This window comes from Platalea leucorodia (genome assembly GCF_965183815.1).
Source record: "Platalea leucorodia genome assembly, chromosome: 7".
NCBI lineage: Eukaryota > Metazoa > Chordata > Aves > Pelecaniformes > Threskiornithidae > Platalea > Platalea leucorodia.
In genome coordinates this window covers 68,650,607-68,677,262 of record NC_138829.1, presented here as the reverse complement: position 1 = coordinate 68,677,262, position 26,656 = coordinate 68,650,607, and the positions used below count along the sequence as shown (strand labels likewise).

Genomic DNA, 26,656 nt, shown 5'->3' with positions numbered 1-26,656 from the left:
AAGGTTAAACTGATGGGGAAGGTAGGGTTTGTCTGCGGGCTGTTTAAAGTACAAAAAGAAGATGCATTTTAAAATGCAATTTTAACCCAGAGGGAAAGGCGGGGGAGTGGGGGGAGTGCCGTCGGTAATCTGTTTAATGAATACAGGAATGCTTAAAAAAACATCTTTAGAGGTGTGCGAGTCAAAAATATAAGCAAAAGAATAGGGGAAGCCAGCTGTTATTGGCATTAATTCTGCCGTGGTGGTGTGGTTATTTTTTGCATTTCACTGTCTGGCTGTCGGGTTTTGAAGGGTGGCAGCCAGCTCAGAAATGCTCACCAGCGCTATTTCCCTTGTTTTTTAACATCTCCGGCTGCCTACAGGGCAGCTTGTCTATTGCCTATATATATATAAAAAAAAAAGCCTATGTGCATTGTTGAATGACAGAAAGGAAATGGGGCGTAAAATTAAAGAATCTTTCTACACTGGTGATAGGGAAGGGAGCATCCTACAGTCGTGATGTGAAATCTAACGAGGTCTGGCGGCGCAGTGCTGTAGAAACACTTATTTAAACTCGAATTACGGCTTTGCAGACGCTGGTGCGGTTTTTTGTTTGTTTGTTTTGAGGTTTTTTGTGTGCCTTACTGTTTTCTCCCCCAGAATATTAACATTGAATGAGAGGGCAAGCAGGCGAGCCGGGGCACCTCGAAATTCTGCAACACTTTTGTATCCAGATTTTCTAGCGCAGGTGTTTTGTGCAGGAGGAAAGAAATTCGTAGAATCTCTGCAGTCCCAACCTTTTTTTTTTTTTTTTCTTTTTTTTTCCTTTTGGTACAATATGTGACGTTGTCATTTTAGGATTACGCCAGTCAAAGGGATATGAGCAAGCAGGTTGTGAACAGTCCTGAAACCGTTGCTCCTGGACCCAATGAAGGTGCGGGGGTTGTAAGAATCAGCCCCGAAAATGAGCCGCAGAATACCCCATCGCAAGCCCCTGCCGCGATGGCCAGGCTTCCCCGATCACTCTCTAACGACAACAAAACACTTCCCTCTGAAGAAGCGAAACCAAATGATTTTGAGAGGACCAAAGTTGGGATCTGCAAGCTCAGCAGCACCCCGGTGCAAGCCAACTCCATCCTCCGGAGGGAATCTGTGGAATCCTTTCCATGCAAGCACACCCCTGGGGCAGGGGCCGCCGGGCAAGCTGCTATCCCCCACTGCAAAATTCCCGCTTTGCAAAGCACAGACGGGGACGCTAATCTAAGCCTTGGTAAGAGCACACTGGAGCAAAACAACGCCAAAGGCACCTGGGTGACCTTGAGCCAGAGTACTGTGGTGCTGGGCACAGATGGCAACACTTCTGTTCTTCCTGGCAGAGTGGAGGGGGTAAGTCGGCTCCTTACAGGGTTTCTGTCCCCCCCTTCAGCTTGTGGGAGTCAGAGGTCTTTGCCACTCAGCCCCAATTTGAGGCTGAAGCTCTAAAATCAGGCCCAAATAAGGCCCAAATCAGGTCCAAATCAGTCAGGGATGAGGCTGTGCCGCAGGGAGGGGGGAAGGGGAAAGAGGGTCTTAGATAAAGTGCTGTACTGCTGGCCGGCGCTAATAATGTAATACTGGTATAAAAGACAATTGATGGATCCCTGCTATTTCCAATGGGTTCACTGAGCCGTGCCTGTCAGCGCGACCCGGCTCCGGCCTGCGCTATCGGCTGCGGACCCCAGTCCGCCTCCCTGGATGAGGCCCAGTCCTTTCCCCAGCATCAGATGCGCAAGGATGCCCTGCTCTCCTCAGCCTCAGCCGCCTGCTCAGCCCCCGGCGGCTGAATGCCTTGGAGCCTGTAACCAAAAATAAGGCGAAATCAACCAACCCAACCCCACAAGATGTCCAACCCTCCCAGACCCCGGCCCTGCGCCCGGGGGGGGTTGTCTTTGGTGGGGTGGGAGGCCGGGAAGGCACCAGCCCCCCCGGCGCTCTCCCTGCCCTCCCGCCTGTCGGGGTTTACCCTGAAAAGAGGGGAAGGGAGTGGGTTTATTCTGTAAAAGTGGTTTTTTACTTCGTCTGTGTGTGCCGGGGGAAAGGGCTGGGCCCCTGCGGGCTTCGCTGCGGGCCGGCGCTCAGTCCTTACCCGTCCGAGGGCCCCGAGGGCTCCGCTCCCCGGGGAGGGGGATGGGACCTGCCCTGCACCGGGGAACTGGGAGCCGGGCGACCCCCCCTCACCCCGAGGCCCTGTTTAGATGCCAGCACCGCCGGGAGATGCGCATTGCGGTGGCCGGAGCCTCCGGGAAGGGAGCCGTCGAGCCGAGCCCTGCGCATCTCCCCCCGGAGGGGCCGGCTGGGGGGAGCGGGGGCGGGCAGCGGGGACCGACCCCCCCCAGCCCCCCTGGGCTGCAGTCGCCTCCTCCCCTCCCTCGGGAGCAGCCTGAGAGAGGGCCAGGGTTTAAAAGCCCCTCTCCTCTTTTCCCCGGCAGGAGAGAGCCCGGGCGGGGGCTGCAGGGGAGGGTCCCGTCCCCCCCCGGCTCCCTGCGGAGACCCCGGCAGCCGCAGCACCGCGATGCTTGTTTGCAAAAGTGGCTGTTTTCCCATCTCTCTTTTTTTTTTTTTTTTTTTTTTTTTCCTCTCACCTTTTAGGAAGACGATGTAGGGGATGAAAATAAAGCCCGAGGGAACTGGTCTAGCAAGCTGGATTTCATCCTCTCCATGGTGGGTTATGCAGTGGGGCTGGGCAATGTCTGGAGGTTCCCGTACCTGGCCTTTAAGAATGGGGGAGGTATGATGGCTTTTTCCTGTCTCTCTACCTGCAGTACCGTACGTGGCGAAGCCGGCCCCTGCCTTTTTGGCCGGGAGAAACACGAGGGAAGCCTGGCAAAGCCGGGCAGCAAGCCCCGGGCTGAGCCGAGGCCCGGGGGCACCCCCCAGCCACTTAGCGAAAACCCTCCCCGTTTTTTTTTTGACGGTCAGCTCTGAAAGTAGGAAAGCTCCGCCGAGATTTCGTTAGAAAGTAGCGCTTACATTCACAACACCCGCGTTTGGTGCTGGCCGGAGAGGGAGGAAAACGAAGAGCGGGGCTGATCGCCCCCCCCGCCCCCTTCGCTTAATTGAAACGCGATCGGGTCTGAATCCGCAACCGGTGGGGCGGGGGAAGCGAGGGAGGAGAGGACGGGACAAAGGACTTGGGAGTCGGGAAAGTCACAGGAGGACGGCTGAACCCGAGCCGAGGTGTTATTTCGTGACGTTTGGGGAATTTCTTTTAAATCTCTCAGTGACCCGACGGGAAAATAATCGTTTGAAATAGAGCGAATGCTGCTCAGCAGGGTAGAGGAGGAGGAAAGCTGGAAGAGGGGTCGTGCCGTTAAGAGTTCACAAGGGGAAGAAAAAGTTTATTTGTGGAGGTTCTCCTAACCGAGGCTCTTATTTAAACGGAGAACCGGTGGGTGCTGCTGCCACAACCCACTGCAGCTGTAGAGCCTCTTCCCTCCCCTATCAGCAGGGGATGTTGGTGCGGTGAGCATTGAAAACACTTGTGCGGAGGCTGTAAGAACGATTTTATGAGAGAACTAGCGATTTAAAACCCAGATCAACCTTTACCAAAAAATGGTGAGCTTTTTTTCTTTTTACACATAAGAACTTTCCAGTGCGAGCTGTTAAAATACTGGACAACAATATCGCCTCGAGCGAATGCTGGAGGTGCAGAGAGCTGCTCCCCCCGTCGAGGCTGGGGGCCCCGGGAATCGATAGCAAACAGAAAAAAAATTGTCACAGCTGCAGCTCTTGCCCACGTTGTCCCCAGTGCCACCGGCAGGAAGGGACCCGTTGGGGCCCGAGGAGGAGAGCCGGCTCCCAGCCCGCAGCCGCCGCGGGGCTGCGCGGAGCTCTCCGCACCCGGCCGCGGAGGGAGGCGGGATCGCCCCGCTGGGACGAACGGGGAGGCGCGGCCCCTCCGCGCCCCTCCGCGGGCCCCCCGCCTACGCGCGATGATTCAGGTTGTTCTCTCTTTTCTCCCCCTCCTCCCCCCCAAGGTGCCTTTCTCATCCCCTATTTGATGATGTTGGCTCTAGCTGGGATCCCCATTTTCTTCCTGGAAGTCTCCCTGGGGCAGTTTGCTAGTCAGGGGCCCGTGTCGGTCTGGAAAGCCATCCCCGCCTTGCAAGGTGAGCGGAGCAGGAGCCGGCCCGGTTTTGGGGAGCATGACCTGCACCCCCCCTTGCATGGCTTAAGCACCGCCGCCCCGCGCCCCCGCTCCGCAGGCGCGCAGCCGCATGCTCCGGGCTCTCCTCGGCAGCAGCAGCGCCCCGCCGGCCGCTCCTAGCGCGCAACTTGCGCGGGCCTTGCGGGGAAGGGATGCGCTGTGGACCCGCGCCAGACGGAGCCGTGGCTTTTCTGCCGCTCCTCCCCTCCTCCGCCTGGGATTAATGGCGTTCTTGCCCTCTCTCCCTCTCTTTTCCCCCAGGCTGTGGCATTGCAATGCTGATCATCTCGGTTCTGATAGCCATATATTACAATATTATCCTGTGCTACACACTTTTCTACCTTTTTGCGTCCTTTGTACCTGTGCTACCTTGGGCTTCCTGTAACAACCCCTGGAACACACCAGACTGTAAAGATAAAAACAAACTTTTGTTAGGTAAGTTGGCACATGTTTTTTTTTATTTTTATTTTTTTTTTCCCTTTGCGGCCATGGTGGGTTCCTAGACCTTTCAGCTGCGCCCCTGGGAAATGCCAGTGGAGACTGCGGCTGGCAGTGGCCGGGCGAGGTTCCCAGCCCGGAGGAACTGTCGTTCCCCAAGTGATCTGTGTAGTACGGGCCTTTTTCTTCCCCCCCTTTTATTTAAATTTTGCCTCATCAAGGATAAATGGGATTTTTTCAGCTATAATGCTAAAAAAAGCCCACTTTTTTTTTTTTTTTTTGGGTGAAAACCCTGTGTAGGGTAGAAAGCATGGAACAAAATGCTATAGCTGGCAGCCTCTAGTTTCTGTTAAAGACAACTTCTTGGGCTTTAGCGAGGCTTATTTTTAATGAACACAAAACCACCCCAAAACCGTTTTTGCAAACGGCCCAAACCATGGAAGCAGAAAAGCAAAGCGAGCAAACGCCCTCCTGGAAGGGTTGCCAAAAGGGGCTCAGTGCAGTTCCCCCGGCCTTGCCCCAGCATTTTATTGTCACTTTTCACCCAACCTGGAAAAAAAAAAAATCTAGACAAGTTATTTTTCTCTTTGTTTGCTTTTCTTCCTAGATTCCTGCATTATTGGTGACCACCCGAAAATACAAATCAAGAACTCTACTTTCTGCATGAGTGCCTATCCAAACTTGACTATGGTTAACTTCACCAGTGAAGGAAACAAAACATTTGTCAGTGGAAGTGAAGAATACTTCAAGTAAGATCTTTCTTTGTTTGGAGACATTATGTTCATCTTTCTGTAAAATCCACTGTAACAGATAACAAATCGCTGTCTGGAAGTCTAGAAATACAATAGTTAAGGGCAGCAAATGATACCCATTTTTTATGCATAAGAATGATGAAAGCTAAATTTACAACGCTGCATTATTTGTGTTCTGTTCCTATGGTGCTTAGCACAGCTGGGGTGTTGGCCCATGCCTGGCATTTTTAGCTACTACTGCAATGCAGATAAATAAAATAATACATGGTGAGAATCACTGGAACCTTCTAGAGAAACCGCTGAGAACACTGAAGCAAAACAAAACACTGTAGGAATTTGCACTGAATTACTGCCTGCAGTTGCCGTCATTAATTTTTTTCCTTTTTAATTTTTTTTTTTTTTAATTTCTTTTTTATTCTTAGGTACTTTGTATTGAAGATTTCAGCAGGGATTGAATATCCTGGTGAGATTAGATGGCCCTTGGCACTGTCTCTTTTCCTAGCTTGGGTGATTGTATATGCCTCCCTTGCTAAAGGAATCAAGTCATCAGGAAAAGTAAGAAAAATATTTGTGACTGTACACTTGCAAGAAAGCAGCGTGCTGCTTTAAGGGAATCGCACTCTTGTTTCAGGCAATGAATTACTGGCAATTATTTTCAGTAAATGGCTAAGTATTAATGAAATGCCTTTTTCCTGTCTGTGTTTTCTTGTCTAGTCAAAACATTAAAAAAGATAATTTTACTTCAGCATTTGTTCCCTAATCTTCAGTAAGTTGAAAATGAGCTTTTGAGCTGTGCTCAGCAGTTGGATGGCAGAAAAGGTGCCTTCAGCAGCCGTCCCCATCCTGTGTGGTGTTCGTTAAAATTCTGCAATCATCTCACATTTCACTGTAATCAGGGAAATTGTGATGTAAATTAAGATGTTAAGTAACATATTTTCGAATCAGAACCTGAACTGGTTCTTAATCAGAACTTGAATTGGTCTATGGTGAGGGTGAGCAGTGACAGTGTGTATCCTCTTTTCCCAAATATTTGTGTGCCATCTTTCTAAAACTCCTCCTTGCTGTAACCCAGCTCCTTGCTCCGTTTCTCTGACATCTCACGTGTCGTTCTCTCCCTCGCCCCTCAAATCTGCAGCTTTCTGCCATGCCTCCTAACTAGCAACCGTACCAAGAGGGAGCGTGCCCTCTCATTTTTTGTGAAACCTGCAGGAATGCAATATCTGAGGCTTCTCCATCAGTGCCACTGCAATTAGCATGCAAGTTAAAATGTTAGATGATGATACAGCATAAATCTAGCTTATTTACAAAAAGTAGGCTGAAAAGATAAAAAAGCTGGAGTGAAGTAAGTAGATATTTCCTGAGATAAAGACTGGATATGGAGAGGTAGCTATGAATTTTCTAGAGCTGGGCACAGGGTTTCTGATTCCAAGCCATCCCTTTGCATCTAGAAGCTGGCAACATCTGTTGTAAGGTAGCTTGGGAATTATCAGAAAATCCAGAGACTCAGAGGGCCAAGTGAAAGTTGAGATTTAGGAAAAACTGTTTCATGAAAGGCCAGAGCCAAAACCCAGAAGCTGTAGAGAGGAATAAGTTGGGTTTGGATGTGGCAATAGATATTTCCTTCAATGAGCTTTCATGGCCCAGAAAAATAGTGACTCCTTGGTGTCAGGGTTATAAACCCTGTATTTGTGCATAGATGAGTTCAGTATATCCACAGCACAAAAATTCATTGGGGCAACTTCTTGAGACGCCCCTTGAAACAGCAAGGAGAAAGTTGGGAAAGCAGTTTCAAAAGGCACTTCAGCTCAGACGATTCTGGTTCCTGTAAGATTCAGAGGTTAAAGTGTAAAAGGATTTGAAATGCTTTTGGGTAGAGTGTACAGCTTAACTGGTTATAATTTAGCTGTTTTATTTGACCACAGAGAGAGCTCTGCTCTGTACTAGATAATTATTAAGACATTAAGCACACAACCTCTCTTGCGTATTTAGACACAATGACGATTAGGTCTAGCTGGGTCATTCCACTGACTTTTTTTTTTTTTTTTTTTTTTTTTTGCATTGGGACCATAAATATTTTCTTGGTGATATGTAATTATTAAAAGGTACAAATGGTAATAAAAATTCTTTAAGGCTTAGTTAAATACAGAGAAATATACAGAAAAAATCAGAACTTTAAGTGGTATTGAATGGCATTGCTCATTTCGTTTCCATTGAGTTGTGTTAGTTTACTCTGAGCGAGGATCAAAAGTGATATTTTCATTTAGCTATAAATTCCTATTGTTCTGCTCCAGACTTTCCTTTCTGCTTTTTCTTCCCCTCTCTGTCTAGAACCCCAACTCTTACTGCTGTTGCTATTGATATTATTCCTGTTTTCAGCAGCAAGAAGAGCTGTAAAATTTCAGATTTCCTGGTAAATAACCCTGTTGTCTCTGAGCATGAGTAATTGCTTTCTTCAGGCAATAGTGTGGCACTTGTATTTCCCCCTGCTGCTCTTATACCCCCAAATAAGCCCTTTTAATAATATTTTTTTTTTTTTCGGTCTGTCCAGGTGGTGTACTTTACAGCTACATTCCCCTATGTAGTTCTCATCATCCTTCTTATAAGAGGAGTAACCCTACCTGGAGCTGGAGCTGGGATCTGGTACTTCATCACACCAAAGTGGGAGAAGCTAATTGATGCTATGGTGGGCTTATTATTGCACTTATAACTCTGCTAGGGTGAATAATTCATACAGATTTCTTAATGTCTGTCGCAAGCATTTTCTGTGTGCAGAGGCAGTATTGTCATCTGTGGAAACTTGTTCTTCATCTTACCTGGAGTGTTGTTGCAATGGATGTTTGCCAGTTGTGTGCACATAACGTTTTTTTTACGTGTATTATTATAGATACGGTATTTAGGTCACATTTAATACTTCACCTGAATCTCTCGGAGTAGGTGCATTTGAAACATAGGGAATTAAAAAGGAAGTATAGATTTTCACACACTGATATCTGATGGATGCTGCCTTGACTTGAACAAGCACGTGAAGCTTTTAATAGGTAACATAATAAACCTATCTGCGTTTCTTGAGAAATGCTCAGAATAGGTGCATTTTACTCATTGAGCAAACAAGATAATTTTGAATTATGCATCTGAGACATTACATTAAGCAAAATCAAGTTATACAGCCTGATCTGACACCCCGATAGCATATATACTGACACAGAACAGCCGTGACCGTTGTCCTACCTGCATTGTAAGAAACAACGCTACTTGCTGCGTAGGAGAGGACAAAATTAAGGGACTTGGTACCTGGCTTTGCTCTTTCAGCATTGACTGTATGAGATGGAGCTTCAGCTCTGCTGCCTCACTCATGATTTCAACAGATTTCTAAGAAGCCATTTATTGCCAACGAAGCCAGTAAAACATGTTTCAAAAATACACATGGATTTGTGGCTGTGTAGACATCAATCCACCCACAAATCATATTTGTCTGACATGGCACATGAGCGCCTGCGTGTCCATCTTAAGTGTCTTGAGGCAGGAGTCTGGAGACTGAACTGAAGCCTGAGCTGAGAGTTACAATTCAGACCTTTTTGTTTAGAACTTTAAGAGGGATTTTTAGCAACACCTCAGGAAATTTACCGTTTGTTTTGTTTTGTTTTTTTCCCTAAGAAATTTTTTCCTCTATCAATAGTGGTGTGATATCACACTGGTTGATAATTAAAGCTGAAAACAATTTCCTGGATGAATTGTGCAGATCTTAATTTCCTTAATATCTCTGCAATAATGGGTATTTTGATCCTTTGGTGATGGGAGTATTGAATCTTTTGCAAACAACACAGAAATTAATTTGGCATTAAATATGAGCATTTTTGGATCCCACATTGTGCAATAAAGGAGGTGAGAACTGCTGCCTTTTGCAAAATGGGGTGGTCTGAATACACTAAGTATCTGTATAACCCTGGGTAAGTGTTCAATAATATTCAGGCGAGCTTCTGTTTTTAACTTTATTTGCAGTTTTAACATTAATTAAGAGCTGTATATTGCTCTCAGCTAGATGAAGGATTGACTGCTTGTTGGCTGGTAACTTTGAAAGTAGTGTTTAAATAATATCTTCAAACTGGTTAGAGTGTGTATAGGTCCACATGTATATCTGTGCATGTACATGTATCTCCATTTCTGCACTGTGGACTTGGGTGGAAAATCAGACTTTGTAGGAAAGTTTGTCAATAGAAATACCAATGCTTTGAATATTTTGCAAGTGATAAGTAAGGCCAACTCCATTGAAATTCCAGGCAGTTTTGTCTAAATGCATTTAAGGCTTTGAAGAACTTTGTTACAAAAGAAAAAATGCTGTTTGGTTGTTTTGTTCGGTTGTTTTAAGAGAGACTTGGTTGACCATGTCTTTTCTTCTGATGGGAGGAAACTGGGCCCTGGTGTCTAAATAGCCCTAATGTACGCGATGCTGTTTGATGTACATCTAATGACAGAAATTTATCCTAATTTTAATGTAATCTCATTCATAAGTAGCATCAAGCAGCACTGAGGTTCTTACTTTTATCATGAAGATAAAGTATTATTTAGGACCACTGGCAGATAAACCATCAGTACCTGATGCAGATTTTTGCTCTTGATTTGTATTTTCTTTGCTGAATGTATTTGAACTGATATGTATCAAGCAATATAGTTTGAATATTTGTGCCTTCCATATGCAGCAAAGTTATATTGTTATTTTATATGGGCTCAACAAGAACAGTACTCCTCATCAAATGGGCAGGATTTTGCTTTTAAATGTTTTATTGACATCCATTGCTCTAAAGTTCATTTAAACTACTTAGGTGTTCATCCCCTAACGGTAACATTTAATAGTGTTATTGATCTTTCCAATACTCTTTCCTGAAGCCGATGCTATTTCCTCTCCTGTCTATCTCACTTAGGTTTGGAAGGATGCTGCCACTCAGATTTTCTTCTCCTTATCTGCAGCATGGGGAGGTCTAATTACTCTCTCTTCTTACAACAAATTCCATAATAATTGCTACAGGTATGTGAGAGTGAAACCCATTCGTCTTTATTAAACAGGTCTCCAAAACCTGTAGTCTTCCAACTTGCAGAAATCTGGTTTGAAAGACCCCCCCCTTTTTCTCCCCCCCCTTTTTCTCCCCCTCCCTTTTTCTGCCCCCCCCCCCCGTGTTTTTTTTTTTTGTCTTTTCTCTGTTTTATTTTTTTGTTTGGTTTGTTTCTTTAATCTTTTTCACTTTTATGTGTTGTATCTTCTCCCCAGGTCCCAATCTCCTAGTCCCAAGACGAGCCTTAGCCTTAGTATGGTCCCTGTGGGCCCTTCATTTTCAGAACCAGCAGGTTTAGGCTGAAAGGCAGCTGTGAGCCGTGGCAGGGAGCCGGGCCCGCTGGCAGCCTCTGCTGAAGAACAGCCCCTGTGTGGAACGGGATCAAGTTTGCCATTGCGAGACGGGCATGAGTTTAACACCCGATTTCTATACATGTGATTCCTGTCTCTCCTAAATCTTGTTATTTTTTCCAATTACTCTTATTGCTGCTTTATATGTACAAAGTTATTTCAGGTGTGAAATATAAAATCACTTTTATTTGAAATCACTGAAAGTTATTTTTACAAGGAAAAAAGTCATCGTTCTGGTGGCATAGTATAGCTTTTCATCAAAAAACCTGCCCGATAAATGTCTGCAGACGGAAAAAACAAAAGCAAGTGGCATTAGTAGAATGCTTCACTGCTATTTTATTGTCTTTAAAGCCAATCCTGTTTCTGCTGAAGCAAACCTTTACTGATTCCTGCAACGACAGCGGTGCTGATTCCGGACAGCCAGCAGCCCGCACAGGGACTGTCCCAAGGGCGTGCTTAAAACCTTTCCTGAATCAAGACATTAAAGCACGCGCTCCTTGGGATTTGAACTCCCATACCCTGTAACTTCTAAATACCATGTACAAAATACTGACCTTTGAAAAGAAATGTGGATCAGGATTTTAAAAATGAATTTCAAAACCATTTCCTACTAGTGTTCAAAAGTAATTTAATATAATTATCCTAAAATATGGATTAATAATTAACAGTGTTGCATACTCAGTAACTCCCACCCAGCAATCCTTTGGGTCCTATTTTTGAAAATGCTTGTCCTGGGCCTTAATTTTTTGGTTGATAAATGAATACATTCAGAATATCAGGGAAGAAAATGGGAGAAGTGTCATGCTACCTTTCTGCATTCATTTAGCAATGTTTTGTGGAGTTTGTAAAATGTCAATGAAAATTTTGAATGAAATATGTGGTAATGAAGTATGAAAATCTTACAGGTCTAATACTAAATACATGCCTTACCTACGTTAGAGAGGTCTATGGGAGACTGAAGCAGAAATAATTAGAAAAGCTTAGTTACTTCTTACGTTTTAAATTTTACAACACGTTTTGAATACTGAAAGGAAGTATGACAGTTATCCTTTTCAATTTTTATATTCATTACATTCTAATACTGCAGACAGAATTGTAGTTTTCAGTTACATATTCATTTTAAATGTCAGTAAATAATCTATAATTGCAGTAAATTTACATAAATTCATAATGCATACCTAAAATATTTTATTTAAAAGTTGTCTGGGTTTTGGAAGAAGATTAACACATGATGATTCCAAGCAGAATATTGTAATTTTTTTCTGTAGACCTGAAGAATTAACCTAATTGTTCCTGTTAAGAGATGCTCTGTTAGAGATTCCAGAAGTTTGCCAGCTCAGTGAGGTTCTTGACAGCTTTTCAGGTTGTATTTCGTTCTGTTCCTGACAAACAAATAGCAGTAGGAATAAGCAATTCTAGCCAACTTAAAAAAAGAACAAAACACCAAAACATTTAAAGTAAGTGACTTGTTTGTTCCTACGTTGTCTTCTGTACACACACAGTGTGAGGAAAAAAAAAATCCCGTGAGGAATGTAATAATTATGGCTGGGGATCATGAGGACTGGTTTCCTGTCGAGGCCCATGTACTTACCCAGTATAGTATGACATTCAGGCAGGGATTTATTCAGATTCCCTTAACACCACCACCACCAGCAGAAAATTGTACCAGGGAATCCTCTACAGATGGGCAGGCATTTAAGTGAGTGCTGCAAGGTTCGGAAAGCTTAACTCTGAAATTTTGTGTATAAATGCAAGAAATATACAGGACAAAAATCATCTTACCTGATGGTTAGTCCTTATGTGATATAGCGAGCAGCTATCCACATCAGGCAAAGCACTGCGTTACAAATCATGTCATCATTGCTACCTTCTTCAGAGAGGCCAAGAGCAGAAATGCTCATCCTCCTGCTTGGCCTGTGGCTTTCTATATAGCATGTGGGAGATGCAAGCTGGCACAGCTCATTCCTGTGGTGTTGTGAGGACTTCTGTCGTCTCTGATCAGCATCAAATGTACCTGATAAGTATAAAAGTGTACCTTCTTCAGCGTTCCCACAGGACGTGTACGCTCATGAGAGAGACTCCTTAACTGTGTACAAAACCCTTCTCCCTCGCATGTATTACAACAAGGTGACGTGGCTTCTTGTGTTTTCTTTTCAGGGACACATTGATAGTCACATGTACCAACAGTGCCACAAGTATATTTGCAGGCTTTGTCATCTTCTCAGTTATTGGCTTCATGGCAAATGAGCTCAAAGTGAATATCGAAGCTGTGGCAGACCAAGGTAGGGTACGCTGCCCTTTCGTTACTTAGACAGGCACCTGGTGGCACCTTCAGCTCTATTATTAATGATGACATTGACATTGGAGGTAGGAATAGTGGCTTCAAACTGGAGTGGATTAGTAAACCACTTGTAGGTATTTCTGTATGGGAGAAGGTACATGGGGAAGTACACTGGGAGGTCAAGGTATTACTTGAAGCCTCCTTATCACTTGTTTGGCAAGAGAAGGAAATAAGCTGAGACTCATTTCAAATCTTTATGTAAATGACTGAGGGGGGTGTTAAGGTGAGATGTCTCCTTCACATACTTTAAGTGGTGACTGGTCTTCTCATTTGTGTCTGCTGCTGTTTCTCAAATCCTCTTCAAGGTAACAGGTGTCCCTGGTGGTGGGAATCTTGGATGAGGGGACAGTGGGCTTTGTGATGTGGCGGGATGGGAAAAATACGGTGTGAGAGGTGGATTGAGCTTCTGAATGGTGGGGAGCAAGGAGCTGCCTCCATGGGGAAGTAAAAGACTTCTGAAGAACTGATTAGAAGATCTTGGTTAGCAAAGTGAGATGGTTACAAATGGGGATCTGAAAGGTCTTAATTGGTAGAGCTGAATGTGAGTGAGAATAGTGTGACTGACGGAAGAACTGGTACTGCCATGCATGATTTGGTGTGACATAGTGGGAGACAGGAAGGGAGGAGCTTTTGGGGTAAGAATCTGAGAAGTTTAAAGGGCTGTAGAAATCTGATGGGATTCTAGAGGGATAATTGTTACCTTAGTCTAGTCCTACATTTCCTGTGAAATGTGCAGCACTTCGCCTCTAAGCTACCCAATCCCCAGATCTTTAAGATCATTTGGAACTGTGTTAAAAAGACAAATTTTTAATAACTTTGTAATAACTTGTATACGTATTTACGATTTCCCCACCATGGCTGTTTCTGTGAGCATATGTGGGTGCTAAGTGTATTGTATTAGCTTTCAGCACAGATACAGTCATTTCCAAGCACTGAAGGAAAGCAATTAATAGCTTCTCTGTGAGCCATGGGCATGGTTCCCAATATTATCCGCTCTCAAGCCACGATAGCACAGAGCAAGAGGAGGCTCTGAATGGGAGAAGGACAGCAGAGTTAAAAAAATGAATGTCACACACTCGTGGTTTCTATACGCGACGTGTCTCACTGTCTGCATTAATGTGAAGACACTAAACATTTTTCTGACGGGTTTGTTGTGTGGATAAATTCAATGCCACAAGGTGCTATGTGTAGCCTAAGGTACCTGACTGAGCATCGTGATTCAGAAATTGTAGCAGTGAGTTGACAATAGGGGATAGAAATCAAGACAACTTTCCATAGTTTCTGTACAGTAATATTCATAGGTCATTCTGGACAAATTAGGTATGAAGGTTAATCTGCATTTAACAATGTTGCGGGAGCTAAATGGAAAACAGACAACCTGAGCTGGGGACACACAAATCCTGTAGTTGTAGGAACAAGAGCTGGTGAAGCAGATGAAGCATTCTTTATTTTTTCTTGAAAAATACCTTTTCTTGGAACTCTAATGTTTCTAATTGTTCATTAGAAAGAAGGTACTACAGGTAAAAGAAGGAGAACAACCGAGGAGGGAACAAGATCTTGCTGCTGGTTAAGAAGAAGAAAAGTCTCTTAGTTTCCTTTTGCTTATTCCTTCTCTGTAAACTGAAACATGGATAATGCCACAGAATTTGCAGTACTTCTGACCTCAGTGAGATGCAAGTAAAGGTGCTGTGTCACATTCAGTTTCTGCATCTCCTTTGGTTGGTATGTGGCAGCTCAGATGTTGAGGTGAGGAGAAGCTTGTGAGCTGCAGTTCAGTCACAGGGAGTTAGTTAGTCTGGGGCTTGCACCAGTTGACCCGTGGTGGGATGGGCTGCTGACTGGGCTGTGGATTCAGCCAGAGGGTCTGAGAGGAGAATTTCATAGAATGCTCAGCCAGCAAACTGTTTCTTGACAGCAAGGAGAATCATAGAGTGGTTTGGGTTGGAAGGGACCTTTAGAGGTCATCTAGTCCAACCCCCCGGCAAGGAGCAGGGACATCTTCAACCAGATCAGGTTGCTCAGAGCCCCCTCCAACCTGACCTTGAACGTCTCCAGGGATGGGGCATCTTCCATCTTTCTGGGCAACCTGTTCCAGTGTCTTACCACTCTCACTGTAAAAAATTTCTTCCTTATATCTAGCCTGAATCTGCCCTCTTTTAGTTTAAAACCATCACCCCTTGTCCTATTGCAACAGGCCCTGCTAAGAAATCTGTCCCCATCTTTCTTATAAGCCCCCTTCAAGTATTGAAAGGCCGCAATAAGGTCTCCCCTGGAGCCTTCTCTTCTCCAGGCTGAACAACCCCAACTCTCTCAGCGAGTCCTCATAAGAGAGGTGTTCCAGCCCTCTGATCATTTTTGTGGCCCTCCTCTGGACCCGCTCCAACAGGCCCATGTTTTAGTCCATGTCAAGTAGTGGGGGATACTGCACTTGCAAGCTAAAGTAATGTTAATTCAGACTTGAGTGCCTTGTCTCTTTTTGGTCTGCCAGTCAGCTAAGCAGGAACACAAAAGTTTTGTTCTCATCCCAATTTTCTGGCTGGATTAGACCATTATGTCTGAAAAACTCCATTTGAGGCCAGGTGTTTTAGGAGTAATGTTTCCATTAATCTTTTTATTTTAGACTTTACCTCCATCCTGAAACAAACAAACGAAACCAACCCCAAAATCTGAACCACACTGTACTCACTGAAATTATTTGTAAGGAGTTACAAGTCAAAGAAGCTGTGCTTGAGTGAAGCTGCAGTGGAAGCTACAAAGGGATGGACGGAGGGGGGATGGAGAGACATAGCTGTTAGGGATGGTGGAGGTAACACTTGGTTCAGCTGGCTCATCTCCCTGGAGATGCCATAATATTTAGCACAGGGGATGGCAAACCCTTTTCTGTTGAGTGCTTGCGGGTGATCTTTGAGTGAGCAACTACTCACAGGCTGGAGCTCTCTGTTCCCAGCTGTTTCAGCAGCTGTTCAAGGGGATGTGAAAAAAGCTGTCACGAGACAATCTTATTGTAGGGCTGTCAGTGCATTTGTAAGGGCCCATTTAGGCCATTTAAAAATATTTCACGAGGGTGAGACTTCACTGTTCTCCATGACAGGGGGAAACAACATTTAGTCCCACATGAGAAGATGACTGTACAGTAGGAAGAGAGTGAAGATTAGGGATAATTGCAGACTGAGTTAGCACATTGAATTAACAGAACTAAAAAGCAGACTCAGTAAATGGGGAAAAGAGCCAGCCTTTGTCCCTGCCTACCTTTTTAATTCTAAAGTTTTATTTCTTTTTGCAGTGAAGGAGAAAACAGCAAAAATGATGATGTTCCTTCAGGTTTTTAAAACCCTGAATGAAATTGTTAATGGAAAGGGATTTTTTTCTTTTTTTCCTCCTAAAATATTAATCTGAAATACATAGCATTTTTTCATTTAGAATCTTCCTTTCAGGAAAAACTCATGTACATGATGAACAAATAAAACACTTTTCATGGAGGAAAAGACAGAACAATCTATTTTCATTCTACTCTCTCAGTTTGATTAAGAACATACTGCAGTTGAAAAATTTTAGTAATTTAAAATGAAAGTTCAAGGTCATTTGCCTTTTTTTTGTTTCAACGCATATAAAACCCTTGGAGTTTTCCAGGTTTTAGTAGCCCTTTACGAAAAGTTCATATGCCCCTAAATCTCTGAAGCTGGAGAGGATGGGAGCCAGCCTCCCCGTGGCCGTTTACCTGTGCCTGGATGCTCCCTGGTATGTGATACCTTGGAGAGTTATGAGGGGCCGAGATGGCGAGATGTGCACTTTCATAATCTATAATTAAACTTTTCCTAAAATTGTGATTAATGGGAACTCATTATTCCCTGACTTAATTAAAACTTCTACATGCAGGAAGCTAGTGCAAACAGAGCCCTTATCTCTAATAACCAAGAAGAAATCTTTAATCAAGAGACGAAAACATGTGTTCATGAATACATAGTAGTTCTCCATGCACCTTCCTATTCCAAAAAGCCATTTTTCTGCAGCATGTTTTAAAAGCAGCAACACTTACTGAGCCATGTACAGTGGTATTTTTTTACCGTGTTGTTAACTTTCACATTTGTCTTTTGTTCAGAAGAAACTCCAAACATTTCACAAGCTGCCTGGGGAGATTATTTCACATGCTGCTAAAACTGTGTTTTTCTCAGCACATGAGAAAGAAACAGTTCTCTCTCGAACAGAAACAGCTTGGGGAGCCGTAAGAAATGGGATGCAATAACCTAGATTAGGAATGGGCAGGACAGAGTGAGTTTGGAGCCCCTTCTCGTGGCATGGGTCATGGCATCAGTACAAGTTGGCTCTCATTTCCATCTCGCCGGACAGGAAGCATCCTTCAGAGCATCTGAAGTGGGCACTTCTTTAGCTGGGATAAATAGAGAAGAAGTGCCATCTACTGTAACGCTGCCACCACATTTCTGCAGCCTTTTCTCCCAGGCAAATCTAAGCATACTTGTAAAAATATATTTTCTTTACAGTCAATAAAATTATAGCCCAAGATAGCAAACCAACAGAGAAAGGAAAATTCCTGGCTAAGGGTTTAAAAGATCTCCATCTCCTTATTTTTTCTGCTGTGCATTATTTCAGAATTTCTTGTGGATTTTTTAAAATTCACGGTAGTTATTACCTTGTGTCTGGTATCAGCTCTGTGCATCTGTTATGTTCTCTCCCTCTCATTTGACTGTGTGCTGATGAGTTAAAGAAAGAAGAGTGTTTTCTTTTCCGTTCATTCTTGCAGGACTGAGGTCTGGATGATCGCTATGTTGATTTAAGGCTGGGGTGCTAATTGGCAAGAACAGTGACTTTGATCACAGAGCAGGAAAGAAACATAGCTGCAGTACATAAGCTTTGTTTATTTTTTGTATTTGGATCATTACATTGGTATACTGGTTAAATATGTATTCTGCAGCTTGGAAAGTAGGAGTATATGAGCGTTTTGAAACTTACAGCCAAAACAGAAATTAATCATGTGAGGCTAAATTCTGCAATGGTTAAATCTTTCCGTAAATAAAAGAGACTGAATAGGATCTTTTTTCCCTTTATCAAGTGAAATAATATTGTATTATACTTTGAAACATGACTCTTCAAATCTCCCTCTTTACCATTCATTCAACGATGTTAACGCGATGTAAGGTATCACAGCCTTTATTTTTCTCATTTCTAGGCCCTGGAATTGCTTTTGTGGTTTACCCAGAAGCCTTAACTAGGCTTCCCCTCTCTCCGTTCTGGGCTATAATATTCTTTTTGATGCTTCTGACACTTGGATTGGACACTATGGTAAACTGCTTTTGTTTCCTATTCTTTTCCTCTTGCTTTTCCTATTTATTTGTTTGGAGGACCATGAGATTAATCGCTATTTTCCATGTGGTTGGTGAACTGCTTTCCAAAAAGGGGAATGACGTAAGGCCATCCATGCTGAAATCATTTGGGTGAAGCTTTGCCATTGACATCTGAGCATTTAACACCTAGGGTCTGAAATGCGCTCTCTCATATTCCGTTATATCCAGTTGGGCCACTTTGTGTACATTGTGTGCACTGAAATTAATCTCTCTATTTTGTCTTTCAGTTTGCCACTATCGAGACTATAGTGACCTCCGTTTCAGATGAGTTCCCCAAATACTTACGTACGCACAAGGCACTGTTCACTCTTGGGTGCTGCATCTCCTTTTTCATCATGGGATTTCCTATGATCACTCAGGTAATAATATTGTCTTTGAGCATCACTCTCTGTCCCCAATCCCCCTCTGGTGGCCGTTCTCCTCCCGCGCAAGTCGCAAAAGATTAAGCCGAATTCTGCCGCATGTGCAAGGACACTGGGTGAGTCTGAAAGCCTTTTACCTTTTTTTTTTTTTTTTTTTGTAATGGATGCTCTGACTGAGATATATTTAGAAGACTGTGCTGTTCAAATCTTTCTGAGAATCAGACTTCTAAAATTTATCCCTAGCCAAACATCTCCAAAGTAGTCATGTAAGTTAGGTATTCATTTAAAAAAAAAAAAGTTTGCATGTCATATATACATGCACACTAGTTTTGGGTGCCTTCCCTCCCAGATTAGACATATACTGATAGTATAGCAAACTGTGCCATTAATAATGAAATTCTTATCTACTGTTGATATTCTTCAGTGTCTTTTGTCCACTAATTCCTCCAGCATTATACACTCTCAGCAATTTCAAGAGGAGGTGCACAAAATCTACCTTACTATTCATCCTTTTTCTTTCTTTCCTCTCACCTCATCACCTACCAGCCCAAATTTGCTGTTCCAAAGCCTAGGATGGATTCAGTCCTTCCTTCCCTTGAATTGTACTGCTTAACCTCTGCCCTGAAGATAGGACATTCATTATACCCTTTCCAAAGAAATGAACTGGACTCACTATTACAGTATTCCTGGTTTCAAGGGTGATTTTGCCTTTGACGTAGTATTAAGTGGTTAGAGACACTGCTGCTGGAAGGTCTGGTCACACTTCAGTCCTTAATCTGAAAGGCCTGAAACCAATGTCTTCCCAAGGTGTGTTAGCTACCAGACTCAGGTGTACCCTCTGCTTTTTTTTGTGTTAGATTTGGTATTCATTCAGCCAGAAGGAAGAAACTATAGTGCAACATGAGCCTGTGTCTGGTCAATGTTTGGATGCTTACCTGGGATAGAGACTCCTGGGTCCTGCTCCCGTCCATTTTGCCTGCCTTAGTGCCAGTCAGAGTTGTGACACATACGAAGAGCGACACCAGCTACATGCTACAAGTAATGGCTGTTTTCTTCTTTTTTCTTTAGGGTGGAATGTATATGTTACAGCTTGTGGACACTTATGCAGCTTCTTATTCTCTTGTCATCATTGCCATCTTTGAGCTTGTTGGAGTTTCCTATATATATGGTAAGAAAAAACTACTGTTACTGGACAGCCTATGCCAAAGTAACATTTTAGCATATGGTAAAGTAGTTGATAACATGGCATTCTTAAGGAAAGGAGTAACGCTTTATTTTAATTTTTTTTTTTAATAAAAAGACTCAGAATTTCCTTATTTTGAATGAAAGCATAATGGGACTCCATTACTATAGGATTCCTTTAAATACATGAATTCAAAAGACCTTCATATAATCTAATGTCCCTTTTCCACCAGTAGCTTAAAGTCAATGCTTAGAGATGAGTATAAGAATAGACCAAGCATTCAGTGACACTTCTCCAGGGGCTCTTTCACACTCCAACAGTTTTAGGCTCAGAGACTTCCTGAGCCAGAGGTGGTATCTTTGCATTTCACAACTTCTGAAGGATTTATTTTCCATGTACGCATCCAGTCTTCCCTTTAGCCCACCTGTCTGTAACACAGAATCAAGACTATGTGGCTACTCAGAGTGATTAATTATGCACAGTGGCAACACCAGTTATATCGATCCATGCTGATGTACATTAAATTAGGAGGAAGATCCTCAGCTAGTATAAAGCAGTGCAATTACCTTGACGCTACTGTAGCTACGTCAGTTGATACCAGCTGGTGATTTGCTCCCAAACTTGTTCAGTGCTTTCAGGAGATTGATTCTTGGAGATGTGTCATCTCAGATGGTTGTAATAGGAAACGTGAAGATCTCCCTGCATAACAGATAATTAATCTATGTCTGGAGTGTGGTGGTGCCACTTAAGACTTGTCTTCGAAAGCAAAGGAAGATCTGAATCTCAGCGTTAAAGACAACAAAGATAAAGCTGATTCCCCTGTTGCTATGGGCAGGAATGAATTCTATGTTTTCTATCAGCCAGACATAAACAATCCTGAGATGTTCTGTTGAAGGTGCATATTAGCAGCATGATCTAGGGCTCTAGTCCTGTGCACTGGATATTTAGATCTACTTAGATTGTGGGGTCCACTCTGTAATATAAATGCATTAAAAAGTAGTACGTAACCCAAATCATGCAGAATTTGTTACTCTTGCTTGAGAAATGAATGTTATAGATGGGACAGGGAATCAGCCTTTCCTTGTTTTCTCTAATTTCATGGAAATACAGAAGTGTATTTTATCTCCACGGACATCCAATCCAGTGAGCAGGCTTGAGTGGTTTGTAAGCTGAGTCAGATATGACTTAGTGAGGAAATGTTACAGAACACAATGGGAAAAGTTGAAACACCAAGAGAAAAATTGATTTAGGCCGATCATGTTTTGGTTGATCAAAATGCTTGTTGGTTTTTTATGTCCCTGAATGTAAGTATTTTAATTAGCGTTAGTTTAGAAGAGTAATCTCTGTGAGTAAAATTATATTGGTAATGCTATCGATCAGCTTTATATTCAACCAGTCTTCTCAAAGGACCTGAGCGTAATGCTTTGAGACATCTCCTGAAGTGGAGAGACAGATTTTGGGGATTATTTAGCAGAACTCCTGGTTTGAAAAATCAATGCTGGCAAGTTGTGCCATTGCTCTGTGCTTCAGTTTCCATGAAAACATGCAAGGTTTGCCCATTCCCTCCCCCCAGTTACCACCAGGTTTAGCACGTACATGTTCCTGTGGAAACACCACTGGGTGCGTGTCATCTGAGACATTAGCGTCTGGTTATCGTCCTGACCAATTTCCCAGCTTTCCTAAAATCAGTACAATTCCATAAGAGATGGTGAGCGGGAATGCTCAAGAAGAGTGTAAGGGTTTGTTGGGGTGTTTTTCCCTTCTTCCTTTTCATCTTCTTGCCGAAAGCATGCCTGAACAGCACTGTGCTAAAGCACTAGATGCTGTCACTCTTCCTGGCCAGCAGTATCCACAACATCACCCAGTCAGTGCCAAAAAGATTGCCCCCTTTAAAGCCATTGCCATCAGTGTGCAAGATAAAAATTCCTTGCTTAGAATATTTTTAAATAACCTCCAAACTATTTAAATCTGTAGAATTTTTTGTTCTGTATGTTTTTAAATAAGGATGAAGGTAAATAGGGTGCAAAGACTGGCTCTGTTCCTCCTCTGAACGCTGTGTGGCAGAAGCACTACAAACCTGCCTCTGTGGAAGAACATTTTATTAGGCTTGCAAGCAAAATAGCTCTGGCTAGTGCCTGCTTTGCCCACCAAATACAGTATCCCTTAAAACACCAACTTTTATGAAAAACATAAAATAATACAGAAATAGTTAGAGCACTGCAAAGGAAGGACTTGAACAGAGGAGAACATTTTTTTTTTAGTTACCTATTACTTTAATGTAATCAGGCTTGGAAAAGATCTGCCGATTACAAATCATTCTTTCCATGCTTTCTGTACCGACTGATTGTTAATCAACAGATGCCAGTAAAACCTTTGATAGAAACTATTTCAAAGATTATTCCTGGGACTTAACCTTTTGCTAGGCTAAAGAGCTTCCAGTTTTTTAGCACAAAAAAAGAAAGATTTACTTTACAATCATTATCCGCTTGACTAATGTATTGTAGTTACTTCTTCTGCATTAAAGCTACTTTTCTAAGCACTGTTCATAGGAATACGGCTTGTGTATTTGTGATTTGCATGTTGTAAATACAAGTGAAGCTGCTGCTCTTGTTATATTCCTTCAAGCAGTGCTTAAAATTAGCATAATATATTTTCAAGCTCTGACAATTGCTGTTTTACACTCCACTGACACCTTTTTATACTTGTACTCTTCATAGCAAGCAGGTTGGCACAATAGTGGCAGGTGCTTTTATGATTAAATAAATCTGTCTTTAGGTCTTGTTACATGTTCTGCTTGCTGAGCTTGTGGAGATTTTTAAAGTAAAAAGAGGCAGACTTGGTTATTTCCTTGCAATCATTTATTTTTCAGTAGAGTCAGTGCTACATAATCCAGTCAAATGCTGTTTTTTATTTCACGTGCTGGTATAGATGTTTATTCTCCAGTTGTTTAGATTATGATGCATGATTAGTAAAGAATAGCTTAGAGCTGCGGGTATTAATTTAATCATCGGCATAATTCCCACTGTTGTGTTTTGTAACGTGAAGCTAAATACAAAGATCCTTGTGCTTGAGCGAGAAACTGTTGGAAACTGAAAATGTATGACCTTAACTGTACTCGTGCTCCTTCTAGATCTGTTTTTTTGACAGTCTGTTTTGGGGAAGGTTCGTCGTCAGAGCAAGTGGTAATTGCTGCAGTATATTTGTAGAAAGTGCTAGTAATTTTGAACATTTTACCTGTAGCAGAGCATTGAAGTAGCTGTCTGTCTCGGTTTGCATTCTCTTTTTAAATGGATTTTGTATCTGCAGCACTTATGAATACATCATCCTACTTTAGAGAGTGGAAATTGAGATATGGAATATCATGTATTGTTTATTTTCCAAAGTTATTCAGCAGGCCTGACTGATCTGAGAGGGAGACCAGATAGACTGAGATTTAATCGGCTTTCTGTTAACTAAAGCATCCTTTGCATTTGTCTGTGGAATTTGACAAACCTATTTTCAGCCTTTCACCGGGAAAGGGATGAATACTGTGTAATCGCTGTATCTGTTTACACGCATTTGACTCTTGAACTGCTAATATTTAAAAGTGCCTGAAGCTGTGAATATCTACCGACGATTCCAAGAAGGAACTAAATTTTTTAATTGGAGTTTCAAACAAATCGGTGCATATTTGCATGAAGCTTGCATGAATTTTGGAGGCAGAAGCCCCTGGTAACTACCCAGTTAGGCATAACTCCTTTGCAGAAGCAAGTGTGGCTGAAGTAGAGACGCTTGGATGAGATTTAAACTTTGTGGAAAGTCCCTTCAGCCCATAAATTGTGCTGCTGCAACTAGTTTAAAACTAGTTTTGTTCCCACCACAGCGCGCTGCAGGGATGACCGCTGTGTGAGCATCTCCCAAGTAGCTCGCTGCAGATGGTGGGCTGAACTGTAATAAGCAGGTAAATAAAACAGAGAATCATTCGGTTGCAGCTCAGATCTCCTTTCGGGTCCGTAACGCAGCGACCCTGGGGGTTACGGTCGGTCCAGGCACACAAAGCTCTATTACAAAATGGAGAAGCACACGATGAGTCAGACGGGTGGTGAAGTATGGTGATTCCATGGGTCGTAAAAATTACATGTATTTTACAGAGAAGAGGCTTTCTGAAGAAGAGCATTTGCAGTAGTCAGTGGAAAAGAGAAAAATAAATTACAGTTACAGAAAAAAATGTGAGATTTGGGTCACCTTGGGTTAGTTTTCTAAGCTTACATCTGCTGCAGGTTGTACTTTTCCCCTCCCCTAAATACAGTTCTTGCAATACCATCTTCTTGTTTAATTTCTGCATTTTTCTTCTCTATTTCTTATCATAACACATTTTTTTAGCTTTTCTCTGACACGCTGTCTGCCTGAATGGGCTTACTCCGTGCTCCCCCTCTGAGCTGGGCCTTGAGGGCTGCCCTAGCACCATCCAGCCCTGCTGCTTTCTTAGAGCTGCATCAGAAGACACTGAAAAATGAACCAGTGCTATTTTTTGCCTTCTTTATTCTTGGAACAGTGAGGTGGATAGATTTAGTTCTCCTTGATATGAATAGAAAGGCTTCAAAATTAGATGGATCAAGCCTGGGGATTATTCCTACTTGTATTCAGCAGCTGCAGTGGCTGGCTATATGGGCAATAAGAACATAAAGCCGTTTATTACTTTCCTTCCAAGTATTTCTTCCCTTACTCAATGACTTCTCTCCAATATTTAAGCTCCATCCCTGTCCCCGCTTATAAAAGTTAGACTAAATGCTGTAGAACAATGCTTTGTAAAATTTAAATGACAGAGATGATCACCTGTCGGTTTTATTAGACAAAATCAGCCCAAATTTGAAATGTTTGCGTGACAGATGAGCTCAGCCTTGGACCCCAGACCTCCCTCTTCTTATCATCATCAGAAAAGCTGCAACAAATTTCAATTTTGTTTTTGTTACATTTGGATAAATGACTAATAGCTGTACTGAGTAGGGGCCATGTGCCTAAACAGCAGCTCGAGGAAGGCAGTAGCTGCTGCTGGGCCAGCACGCCTTTCCCACTCGCACGGCACGGCCAGGGAGATAGCTGCAGAGATGGCCGAAACACCATTTTCCAATCTCACGTGTTTTATTAACTCAAGTAACTTTATAGATGCAATCAATATAATAATCTGAAGAATTAACGTGTCAGTCGATCTGTTTGTTCAAACAACATTGAATATAATTTAAAATATTTACAGGTGCTCTTTAATAATTCTAAGTGTTGTTTACATGTCAGTTGAAAAATAACAGGACGCTATCAGTTTCAATGCTAAGTGATACAGTTGTGCCCCAGTCATGCAGTAGGTATAGAGAAGCTCAGATATCGTCTATGCTGAGAGAGGTATACAGATATTAATAAGGTTCATCTTCACAGTGAAATATAACAAGTAATAATTGCAGCTAACCAGTGCATAGTATTAATGCTTTAACCCGAAACATACTGAACACTTAATCTCTATGTAAAAGCTCAATTCTGTTTTATTCCTTAGGAAGTAAATATTTTATTAGAATGGTTCCCAGGATAATAGTCTCATGTTTTACTGTGTGGGTAGATCCTCCATTGAAGTTTTCAACCAACAAGTCAGAGTTTATTTTTGTAATTAGACACAAGGGAGGTGACAACAACTATGTTGCAAATCGCAGCTGGTTTCTTTCACACCTAATTGCATTTACATTTGCTATTTACAGGATTGCAAAGATTTTGTGAAGATATAGAAATGATGATTGGATTCCAGCCAAGTAAATTCTGGAGAGTCTGTTGGGCGTTTGTGACCCCAACTATTTTAACAGTAAGCAAAAATTTTTTTTTAATGGCTTCTCCAAAGAGTTTTGTTGTTGTTTCTTCATCATTTGTGATGTTTCTGAACGGTAGTAACTAGGTCTTGGATGCAGATACCTGGATACACAGATACGTGCGTGCACATACGTTCTTGAATGTGTGTGTAGTAGACAAAACAGCATAAATAATGGTATTTTTGGTAGAGAGGGATGGTGAGTCTCCACATGCTGCTGTGGTAGCCTTTCCCTGCCTGTGCAAAATGCTGGTGTGGCATACCATTGCGTAGTGGCATTTTTGATTATTGTATACTTGTGCGTGTGGGTAATAGATATGTATGTATATATACACATAGAGAGGGAGGGGAAACTACATGCTTCTCCTGTCTGTTCTCAGGTTGAGCTAGGGAAAAACCATTTTATCGAGCCATAAACTAATCTAAGAGACATGCTTTGGAAAGGCTGACGTGGAAATTTGAGTGACAAAGTTTTAGCTGCAAAGATGGAGATATTTTTGCAAAGGTCAAAACAGTTATGTTCTCGATAACAAATAGAATCATAGAATCATAGAATTGCTAAGGTTGGAAAAGACCCTTAAGATCATCGAGTCCAACCATTAACCCAGCACTGCCAAGTCCACCACTAAACCATGTCCTCGAGCACCACGTCTACCCGTCTTTTAAATACCTCCAGGGATGGAGACTCAACCACTGCCCTGGGCAGCCTGTGCCAGGGCCTGACTGCCCTTTCGGTGAAGAAATTTTTCCTAATATCCAACCTAAACTTCCCCTGGTGCAGCTTGAGGCCGTTTCCTCTCGTCCTACCGCTTGGTACTTGGGAGAAGAGA

The 26,656-nt window shown here is 42.7% G+C and overlaps 1 protein-coding gene across 1 annotated transcript in view; it reads left to right on the top strand.

Annotated features, from left to right (window-relative positions):
• Positions 1–858: 858 nt before the first annotated feature.
• The window catches only part of SLC6A5 (solute carrier family 6 member 5), a gene marked incomplete at both ends in the record, with an annotated part of 31,285 nt that continues 5,487 nt past the window's right edge, over positions 859–26,656 (top strand). Inside the window, 13 exons of the mRNA XM_082318794.1 lie at positions 859–1,365; positions 2,608–2,746; positions 3,996–4,127; positions 4,427–4,600; positions 5,211–5,352; positions 5,778–5,910; positions 7,904–8,038; positions 10,275–10,378; positions 12,911–13,035; positions 18,280–18,392; positions 18,682–18,813; positions 19,885–19,984; positions 25,723–25,823. Of these exons, the coding sequence (XP_082174920.1) occupies positions 859–1,365; positions 2,608–2,746; positions 3,996–4,127; positions 4,427–4,600; positions 5,211–5,352; positions 5,778–5,910; positions 7,904–8,038; positions 10,275–10,378; positions 12,911–13,035; positions 18,280–18,392; positions 18,682–18,813; positions 19,885–19,984; positions 25,723–25,823 (2,037 nt within the window). The remainder of the gene's footprint in view (positions 1,366–2,607; positions 2,747–3,995; positions 4,128–4,426; positions 4,601–5,210; positions 5,353–5,777; positions 5,911–7,903; positions 8,039–10,274; positions 10,379–12,910; positions 13,036–18,279; positions 18,393–18,681; positions 18,814–19,884; positions 19,985–25,722; positions 25,824–26,656) is intronic.